General features: G+C 36.2%; 1 protein-coding gene across 1 annotated transcript; it reads right to left on the bottom strand.

Annotated features, from left to right (window-relative positions):
* Positions 1-5,972: 5,972 nt before the first annotated feature.
* Positions 5,973-9,778, bottom strand: LOC138353482 (uncharacterized). Its single transcript, XM_069306453.1, has 3 exons — positions 9,524-9,778; positions 8,857-8,937; positions 5,973-6,218 (listed from the first exon to the last, which is right to left on the bottom strand). Exons 1-3 carry the CDS (start codon positions 9,663-9,665, stop codon positions 6,016-6,018), a joined length of 426 nt encoding a protein of 141 aa, XP_069162554.1. The 5' UTR covers positions 9,666-9,778; the 3' UTR covers positions 5,973-6,015.
* Positions 9,779-11,536: the final 1,758 nt, after the last annotated feature.

Here is an 11,536-nt window from a genome sequence, read left to right as displayed (position 1 = left end):
CTGTATTCCCTCTATTTCAGCAATCTCTCCTGCTCTGAAGGGAAAAGTGAGTACTGAGCAGTACTCAAGACGGGACAACACAAGTGACTTGAAGAGTACAACCATTGTGATGGGATCCCTGGATTTGAAAGTTCTCGTAATCCATCCTATCATTTTTCTGGCTGTCGCAATATTTGCTTGGTTATGCTCCTTAAACGTTAGGTCGTTAGACATTATTATTCCCAAATCCTTTACATGCTGTTTTCCTACTATGGGTACATTTGATTGTGTTTTGTACTCTGTATTATGTTTAAGGTCCTCATTTTTACCGTACCTGAGTACCTGGAATTTATCACTGTTAAACATCATGTTATTTTCTGATGCCCAGTCGAAAACTTTATTAATATCAGCTTGAAGTTTTTCAATGTCTTCAGCCGAGGTAATTTTCATACTGATTTTTGTGTCATCTGCAAAGGATGATACGAAGCTGTGACTTGTATTTTTGTATATATCTGATATGAGAATAAGGAAAAGCAGCGGTGCAAGGACTGTACCCTGAGCCATTACCAGTATCAATAGATGATACTGGAGATCTGTGGAGGTGCGATCGCACCCTGCCTGACGGGAGATGTCTCCCGTGACTAAACAATAAACTGAACCTATCATAAAGAAGAACGACGACCATTGACCGTCTAGTGCTCCAACAGAGTGTAACTGTAATTAACAATGCTCAAGTCCTGACCAACAGTCAAATATTAATCCATCAGCCACGAAGCAGAGCGTCTCCCAACATCAATTCTAGTGCAGGGTCCTGTTGAACAAATTTTCCGATTTTACATAGGTTTACCGTGACAGACACTAACAATAGTAGCCTTGAAGAGGAAAGGAAATCGGCAGATTGTCGAAGGTTTGCCTGATATTTTCCAGCTATACAGTACTTTAAAAGAAAAGTTAACAGATGTTTGACTTTTATCCTTCTGTTTCACCAATATTACCAACCATCGGGATGAATACTTATATGACACAAACTAGACATATTAGTATGAAAAAGAACTAACAATTCTTCAAATAGTAGGACGTGATTCAGTTTTCATGGATATATTCATTTAAGGGTGTTCGACTTCAGTTTGGAAATATGAAAAGGCACAGTTTGGTGCATTCAGATGATAAAGCAAAATTACCGTTTTAGGTAGTCAGTCCAGAATGTGTGAATCTTTATACGTAGACATCTTTTATATATAATTTATATATATATATATATATAATAGCCATATGCTGTATTGTGACTACCAATTTTTGTCAACTACCATTCAAGCTGTCATTGCAATCAATCGTATATTGTTTTCTGCTGTATTGTGCCTACCAATTTTTGTCAACTACCATTCAAGCTGTCATTGTAATCAATCTTAGCTACCTATGTGCTTTAATATACTGTACCTACAATTTTCTCTCATCTTCTTTTTTTCATTCCATGTAACTGTTATCATTTTTTTTCTATAAATTTTACAAGTATTTACCTACTTAAAATTTTCTTAGATTAAGGACCTGCCCGAAACGCTGCACGTACTAGTGGTTTTACAAGACTGTAATTACCATATTATGTATCCTCACATTCCCAATGTACCTTCTTGTATATGCATAAATAAATAAATATATATATATATATATATATATGTCGTACCTAGTAGCCAGAACTCACTTTTTGGCCTTCTATTCAAGGCCCGATTTGCCTAATAAGCCAAGTTTTCATGAATTAATATTTTTTCGACTACCTAACCTACCTAACCTAACCTAACCTAACTTTTTCGGCTACCTAACCAAACCTAACCTATAAAGATAGGTTAGGTTAGGTTAGGTAGGGTTGGTTAGGTTCGGTCATATATCTACGTTAATTTTAACTCCAATAAAAAAAAATTGATCTCATACATAATGAAATGAGTAGCTTTATCATTTCATAAGAAAAAAATTAGAAAAAATATATTAATTCAGGAAAACTTGGCTTATTAGGCAAATCGGGCCTTGAATAGTAGGCCAAAAAGTGAGTTCTGGCTACTAAGTACGACATATATATATATATATATATATATATATATATATATATATATATATATATAATATATATGTGTGTATATCACGAAAATAAACACGTGATTAAGAATGTGACAATGTCAGACCACGGAGGAAAAATGAAACAGGAAATTTCCTTAAGTACTTTCGTATATTAAATACATCTTCTGAAGATGGACCTTCTGAAGATGTATTTAATATACGAAAGTACTTAAGGAAATTTCCTGTTTCATTTTTCCTCCGTGGTCTGACATTGTCATATATATATATATATATATATATATATATATATATATATATATATATATATATATATATATATATATATATATATATTGGTGTATACTGGCAGCAGGTTTTCTTTCAAACATGTTTCATTGAATATGACCGCATATTCTGTATTTATTATTTTCTGGTTTAGGGCTTCTATCCCTCTAACTATTTTCTTAGCATCAGGGCTTAATTGAAATAGGAGTTCTCCAAAACTCATTTTCGTACTTTTAAGGTGAAGAAAAGAAGTGATTTACTATAGAGTGTATTTACACTTATTTGTATAATTTGCACGACGTTTCGAACCTCCATGGTTCATTCTCAAGTGAACAGATCTTACAATATTAGTTGATTTTATACCCGCATTAGGTCAGGTGATAATACAATGAAGGTGAAAAACATGGGGGGATACATAAGTGAGGTGAAACATAGAGGCTGCAGAAGGCGTATTGGCCCATACGAGGCATCTCCTATCCAAACACAAAGATTAATCCAGTGTAATTGGCCTGTTATGTTGGACATTGTCTTCTGTGTTGGCATCGATATGTTCTTGTCTTGTCCTTACTCTCATGGTTGGTAGAGTAAATAGTTCCGTGATTTGGGTGTTCATGGTAGGTCGCTCTATTCTTATGCATAAGAATAGAGCGACCTACCATGAACACCCAAATCACGGAACTATTTACTCTACCAACCATGAGAGTAAGGACAAGACAAGAACATATCGATGCCAACACAGAAGACAATGTCCAACATAACAGGCCAATTACACTGGATTAATCTTTGTGTTTGGATAGGAGATGCCTCGTATGGGCCAATACGCCTTCTGCAGCCTCTATGTTTCACCTCACTTATGTATCCCCCCATGTTTTTCACCTTCATTGTATTATCACCTGACCTAATGCGGGTATAAAATCAACTAATATTGTAAGATCTGTTCACTTGAGAATGAACCATGGAGGTTCGAAACGTCGTGCAAATTATACAAATAAGTGTAAATACACTCTATAGTAAATCACTTCTTTTCTTCACCTTAAAAGTACGAAAATGAGTTTTGGAGAACTCCTATTTCAATTAAGCCCTGATGCTAAGAAAATAGTTAGAGGGATAGAAGCCCTAAACCAGAAAATAATAAATACAGAATATGCGGTCATATTCAATGAAACATATATAATATATATATATATATATAATATATATATGTATGTGTGTGTGTGTGTAGCCGAAAAAGTTAGGTTAGGTAGTCGAAAAACAATTAATTCATGAAAACTTGGCTTATTAGGCAAATCGGGCCTTGCATAGTAGGCCGAGAAGTGCGTTCTGGCTACTAGGTACGACATATATATATAATAATGTGTGTGAATATTCTCGTGTATATATTTATTTATTTATTTTTTATTTATTTATATATTAGAAGGTACATTGGGTTGAGAAAGTAAAAATGATAATATATGATATAAACACCTTGTTACAATATACTGTTTCATCTTACATGATATATAAGTGTCATTAGTCTCGTAAATAAAGTTCTTATTTTGCTGGAGATACTCTTATTATTTAGTTAAGAATTACTGAACTGTAATTACCTACTGTGTATTTAGTGTGGTGCTTACCAGTTGAAGATGCTAGGAGTTGATACAAGAGTGTGCAGAGAGAGTTAGCAATTTAGCCTAGCAGGAATTCATACCTGTGATATTGTACAGAATTATATTACTGTACCTGAGTTTACCTGAGATCCAGAAATACTAGTGGTCTTGAAAAAGACTGAAAGCCAGCTGCTTGTAGAAGGTCCCCTCATTTGCCTTGATGATCTATACTTTAAAAGTTAGTAGAGTTTTGCCATTTACGTATTCGGCGGGTAGGTAGTTCCATATGTTAATAATCATGTGGGTAAAAAAACATCTCTTGTTCTCAGATTTCTCCTATGTTGTGGCTTTTAATGCTTCAAACTGTTTTATCATATTAAACAGTTTAAATATTAAAATGGTATATATATGTTTTTTAGAAATCTTTCTCAAATTATATATTTTGAATTTTAAATTTCAACCTCCTTAAATACAACTAGGTGACTACATTACAACTAAGTGAGTACATTTTTTTGTACATGTATTAGCATGACTCTGGCATTTATTAACCTGACTCTGGCAGTTATATTAATCTGACTCTGGCATTGATATTACCCTGAATCAACACTGGCAAATATATTAGTCAGACTCTGGATATGAATTACTGTATATCTGTTTATTATTTAGTTACGACCTGGTGCTACCTCACTCAGCTAATTTAGAACTTAAAACATGACATTAAACTTCAACAATATATTTACCTGAGTTTACCTGGTAAATATATTGTTTATAGTCTATTATATCAATATTATACTCCCACTAATACCTCTGATGTTAATGACATTATTCTTTCTCTTAAACCAAAGTCAGGTGCCCTGGCTGAGATACAAACTGTAACTTACAAAAAAAAACTCCTGATTTCATGCTACAGCCATTGCATTGCTCTACAACAAATCACTTGAACTCCACACCTTTCCTGATATTAACAAAAAAAGTTAGCCCAGTCCCTAAAAGTTGTGATCTCACTTATGTCAACAATTACAGACCAATATCAATCTAGCCAAACTTGTCTAAATTATCTTAAAAGTTAATATACAAGCAACTTTACTCGTATGTATCTAAACACAATATGCTCTTGCCAATATGGCTTTAGATCCAAAAAACGCATCAATGATGCACGGATTAGTATGAACTTGATACATGCTGCTCTTGATAATATTGAGTACCTTGTTGGGTTATTTCCTGACCTATGTAATGTTTTGACACTGTTAACCACAATAACCTCGTTCTTAAACTACAATATTATAGAGTCAGATATCACTTCCTGCAATACCTTCAATCTTACCTTAGTGACAGGCTACAGTCACTAAGGTAAGTATCTTGTATGTTTTTGTGAACGAATTGAATTCTCCCACCCTACCCATTAACATTTGTGTTCCACATGTCAGTGTGTACTTGGCCCAAGTACGGTGTACTTGTACTTGGTACTATATATTTTCATTTTTTCCATAGCACATGAGCTGGAACTTATCTTCGTTAAACACTATATTATTTTCTGTAGCCCATAGAAAGACCTGATCCTTTAAGATCTTCTTCGCTATTTAAGTCCCTTGACATGCTAAACATACACTCACTCCACACATTCTCCTGTGCAATCTACATGTACAAAACCTTGTTCCTAAATGCTAATGTTGATCTGAAACTTTTTCACTATTTATTTAATAGAACTAATGAGCACCATACCGGAAATAAATATCACTTATATATCCTCAGAGTAAGACTAAATCTGTGCAAACACTCCACGCAAATAAAAGGGCCCAATCTTTGGAATTTTCTCACTGATAAATTAAAAAAGTTTCCAAACCATGCCTAGTTCAAAATAAAATAAAAAAAAGAACCTTATTTCATCCTCATAGTTTCCAACATGGTGCTTCAAACTCACACTGGATCTTTTACAACCCCTACTTGCCTACTTTTTGCCTAATTCTTTATGTAAAAGGAATATTAATCAAAACACAGAGCATTAGCATTAATTAGTGGTTTTACTTTATTACTTTTTCATGGTACAGGCAAACACTTGCTAAGAGAGGTTTTTATAGAAACTTAATAAAATGATATCCTGACTTCATTAATTACTTTACCCTGACTGACATTTATAATTATTTAAGCCTGGCTGGCAATGTTTTTTTTTAAATCCTGGAAAATCACAAATTTTCCTGAATTTTGGGGGTTTCTCCTCCTCCCCCATATCTGGGGTTGATGAATCATCATCTAGCTGCTGTATTCCAGATTCTTCCATGTCTGTTGTCTTGTCATTAGCAGATCCAATGCCATTAGAATCTAGAAAAGATAGAATATATATTAATAATAATAATGGAAAAAATATATAATAAACTTATAATTAAAAATGAGAAAATTCCATGTTATAATTCGCTCACATCTATAACTAAAAATTTAACTGCAAGCATCAGGAAGAAGGGCTCCAATGTTGAAGCCGGCTGATCAACTATGAACCATTACTTTTTGCTCTATAAACACTGGCCAATAATAAGGTCAGTGTTTTCTGCTATGCAAAGTATCTAGTATGGCAAACACACACTTTCCCAAGGGAGGAAGGTATTAAATGTTTGATATGCAGTACCTAGAACACCTGGAGTCATAACATAATATTGGACACAGTATTGTTTTCTAACAGGAAGATGAAGTGAAACAAATCTACTTAGTTTTCATGATAGAGTCACAGATATATTACAAGAAAAAGGTTGTTGGATTTACTGTCTATCTAAACCTAAAAAAGCTTTTGACAGTCCCACACAACATGCTGTACACTACACACAAGGGGCATAACTAGCTGACCCTCCAAAGAATACCTGATCAACCAGGCTGTGACTCATTCGTCAGGCTACGAGCAGCCGCGTCAAACAGCCTGGTTGACCAGTCCAGCAACAAGAAGGCCTGGTCGACGACCATGGGAAGGCTAAGCCCCGGAAACACTTATAAAGGTAAGGGTGGTTTTAGATAGTAAGCTACTGCCAGAGGAACAAAAAGCTCCTCTCACATAGTAAGAGGAGCTTGTGCATTACTTTACAACTTCAGACTTGCTTTTAATTATAAGGATGGTGAAAGACTAAAGAAAATGTTCATGACTTTTGTGAGACCAAAACTGGAACATGCAGCAGTTGAATGGTACCCAAATCTCAAGAAGCACATAAATAAACTTGAAAAGGTGCAACGGTATGCAGAAAAACATGGCTCCTGGAACTGAAAAACAAAGAGTTACGAGGCGACACTAGAGGCGTTAAACATGCCATCAGTAGAAGATAGAAGAAATAGAGGTAATATGATCACCACTTACAAATTACTAACAGAAATTCTTCAAATTGATATGCTATATATGCAAATGCAAATATGCTGTGCTTACTATATTAACCTGCAATTTTAAATGGGATACATGTACTGTATTGTGATTTGTGTATTTGTACTCAATGAATTTGTGCGCCCCTTGAGGGACTTGAAGTGGAGGGGTGTAGAAATAGCCTAAGCTACTCTATCACTTTGAGATGTATTTTTTTTCTTGTCTCAATAAACTTACTTGAACTTGAAAGAATTACCACGTAACAAAAGTAGGACCCCTTGAGTATTTAAAGAGTTGGTTAGACATATATATGAATGAGATTGGGTGGATATAAATAGGAGCTGCCTCATATTGGTTAATAAGCCTTCTGCAGCTATCTTAATCATGTTCAGTTTTCTGCCTTATTCAAAAGTAAAACCCAAAAATACCTAATTTCATCCTCATTTACCTACCTACCTAGTGCTTCAAACTCCCACTGTATGTGTGTGTGTGTGTGTACTCACCTAATTGTACTCACCTAATTGTGCTTGCGGGGGTTGAGCTTTGGCTCTTTGGTCCCGCCTCTCAACTGTCAATCAACTGGTGTACAGATTCCTGAGCCTACTGGGCTCTATCATATCTACATTTGAAACTGTGTATGGAGTCAGCCTCCACCACATCACTTCCTAGTGCATTCCATTTATTAACTACTCTTACACTGAAAAAATTCTTTCTAACGTCTCTGTGACTCATCTGGGTACTAAGTTTCCACCTGTGTCCCCTTGTTCGTGTCCCACCCGTGCTGAAGAGTTTGTCTTTGTCCACCCTGTCAATTCCCCTGAGAATTTTGTAGGTGGTTATCATGTCTCCCCTTACTCTTCTGTTTTCCAGGGATGTGAGGTTCAGCTCCTTTAGCCTTTCCTCGTAGCTCAATCCTCTCAGTTCCGGGACGAGCCTGGTGGTATACTGCTGAATCTTCTCTAACTTTGTCTTTGTCTTTTCTTATTTTTGAAATATGAAGTTCAACTTTGTCTTTGTGTGTGTGTGTGTGTGTGTGTGTGTGTGTGTGTGTGTGTGTGTGTGTATGTATGTGTATATGTATATATATATATATATATATATATATATATATATATATATATATGTCGTACCTAGTAGCCAGAACGCAGTTTTTGGCCTACTATGCAAGGACCGATTTGCCTAATAAGCCAAGTTTTCCTGAATTAATAAATTTTCTCTAATGTTTTTATTATGAAATGATATACCTACCCATTTCATTATATATGAGGTCAATTTTTTTTTACTGGAGTTAAAATTAACGTAGATATATGACCAAACCTAACCAACCCTACCTAACCTAACCTAACCTATCTTTATAAGTTAGGTTAAGTTAGGTAGCCGAAAAAGTTAGGTTAGGTTAGGTTAGGTAGGTTAGGTAGTCGAAAAACAATTAATTCATGAAAACTTGACTTATTAGGCAAATCGGGCCTTGCATAGTAGGCTGAGAAGTGAGTTCTGGCTACTAGGTACGACATATATATATATATATATATATATATATATATATATATATATATATATATATATATATATATATATATATATATATATATATATATATATTTATTTATTTATTTTACTGACCTCTAGTCAATGGTGTCACAGAATCATTATGTTCAACTGTGAGTTGGTTTAATTCTGCAGCCTCCAACTTCCTCTTGCGATCTGAAAATAAAAATTTCTATTATAATTTAATTAATTCTGCAGCCTCCAACTTCCTCTTGCGATCTGAAAATAAAAATTTCTATTATAATTTAATTATTAAATTATCAGCAAAAATATGTTGGCAATATACCTTTCATGGGAGGTGTGCTTATCATGTATTGGGATGTGAATCTGGCAACAGGCAAGGTAACAAGGAATTGTTTTTATATTCAATATTTAACATTTAAACTTATTTTTAGCATAGAACAGTAATATAGTATATAATATAAGTTTATCAGTTCAGATAATAGTGACCCCAAATGTATAACAATGTGGTTAAGAACCTTGTATGCATGATATTTTGTCCAACTAGTCAGAAAAGTTAAACATGAAATGTGAAAGGAAAGGAAAGCAAAACTATGAACTTCATATTTCAAAAATAAGAAGAGCAAAGACAAATCCTAGAGGGTTATTATATTTATTGCATTAAGGTCTATGCATTATTTTTATTACATTATATTAAAATATATTACATTAGTATATGCAATTATATTATATTAAATTATATTATATAATATTGCATTAGTATATTCAATACAGTACTTACACAAATGGAAGATATTGCTTATTGATTTACAGTCTGCTGCTGTTAGGCAATCTGCTGGCAAAATGCCTTGAGTAGCTTTATGGAGTCCTTTTTTGTAATAGATGAACACGGTTTCATACCCAGCACCACGCATTTTTGCCATCTGAAAAGAAAGGGTAAAATCCTAATGAACAAAAGGCCTCATGACGATCTCGTCTTCATAAAGACATATCTCTTTTGAGAAAGATCAACACTGGGGGATTCTCATACTCAAATTTCCTAACACTTTGGAGGATATATATCTACATTACTTCTTTAAGAGGGCCAGATGTAACAAACCAGGAGCAAATATTTAAAGATCACCAAGCCACAATGTAGGATAGGAAACAGGTGTTATATATAGTAGGCATCCATCGGTCTCAGGAGACTATGGAGTTGTGCTCTGGTGTCAGCCTGGTCAGGAGTGGCCTCACCAGGGCGCAAAGCCAGGGTAAGTTGATTCGGGGGAGAAGCTGTTACCCATACAGCAGGTTTGTGTGTATGTATGTATGTATATATATATATATATATATATATATATATATATATATATATATAACTGAAAACTCACACCCCAGAAGTGACTCGAACCCATACTCCCAGAAGCAACGCAACTGGTATGTACAAGACGCCTTAATCCACTTGACCATCACGACCGGACATAATGAGGTGATAGCCGAGGCTATTTGAACCACCCCACCGCCGGCACTCGGATAGTTATCTTGGGCATAGCATTTTACCAAATCACCTCATTCTTTGGGGCACACGTGAGGAACACAAATGCGAACAAGCCTGAATGGTCCCCAGGACAATATGCAACTGAAAACTCACACCCCAGAAGTGACTCGAACCCATACTCCCAGAAGCAACGCAACTGGTATGTACAAGACGCCTTAATCCACTTGACCATCACGACCGGACATAATGAGGTGATAGCCGAGGCTATTTGAACCACCCCACCGCCGGCACTCGGATAGTTATCTTGGGCATAGCATTTTACCAAATCACCTCATTCTTTGGGGCACACGTGAGGAACACAAATGCGAACAAGCCTGAATGGTCCCCAGGACAATATGCAACTGAAAACTCACACCCCAGAAGTGACTCGAACCCATACTCCCGAAGCAACGCAACTGGTATGTACAAGACGCCTTAATCCACTTGACCATCACGACCGGACATAATGAGGTGATAGCCGAGGCTATTTGAACCACCCCACCGCCGGCACTCGGATAGTTATCTTGGGCATAGCATTTTACCAAATCACCTCATTCTTTGGGGCACACGTGAGGAACACAAATGCGAACAAGCCTGAATGGTCCCCAGGACAATATGCAACTGAAAACTCACACCCCAGAAGTGACTCGAACCCATACTCCCAGAAGCAACGCAACTGGTATGTACAAGACGCCTTAATCCACTTGACCATCACGACCGGACATAATGAGGTGATAGCCGAGGCTATTTGAACCACCCCACCGCCGGCACTCGGATAGTTATCTTGGGCATAGCATTTTACCAAATCACCTCATTCTTGGGGCACACGTGAGGAACACAAATGCGAACAAGCCTGAATGGTCCCCAGGACAATATGCAACTGAAAACTCACACCCCAGAAGTGACTCGAACCCATACTCCCAGAAGCAACGCAACTGGTATGTACAAGTCGTGATGGTCAAGTGGATTAAGGCGTCTTGTACATACCAGTTGCGTTGCTTCTGGGAGTATGGGTTCGAGTCACTTCTGGGGTGTGAGTTTTCAGTTGCATATTGTCCTGGGGACCATTCAGGCTTGTTCGCATTTGTGTTCCTCACGTGTGCCCAAAGAATGAGGTGATTTGGTAAAATGCTATGCCAAGATAACTATCCGAGTGCCGGCGGTGGGGTGGTTCAAATAGCCTCGGCTATCACCTCATTATGTCCGGTCGTGATGGTCAAGTGGATTAAGGCGTCTTGTACATACCAGTTGCGTTGCTTCTGGGAGTATGGGTTCGAG

Source organism: Procambarus clarkii, chromosome 58 (assembly GCF_040958095.1).
Source record: "Procambarus clarkii isolate CNS0578487 chromosome 58, FALCON_Pclarkii_2.0, whole genome shotgun sequence".
Taxonomy (NCBI): domain Eukaryota; kingdom Metazoa; phylum Arthropoda; class Malacostraca; order Decapoda; family Cambaridae; genus Procambarus; species Procambarus clarkii.
Note: the sequence above shows the minus strand (reverse complement) of the source record. Positions and strands in the feature narration are given on the sequence as shown.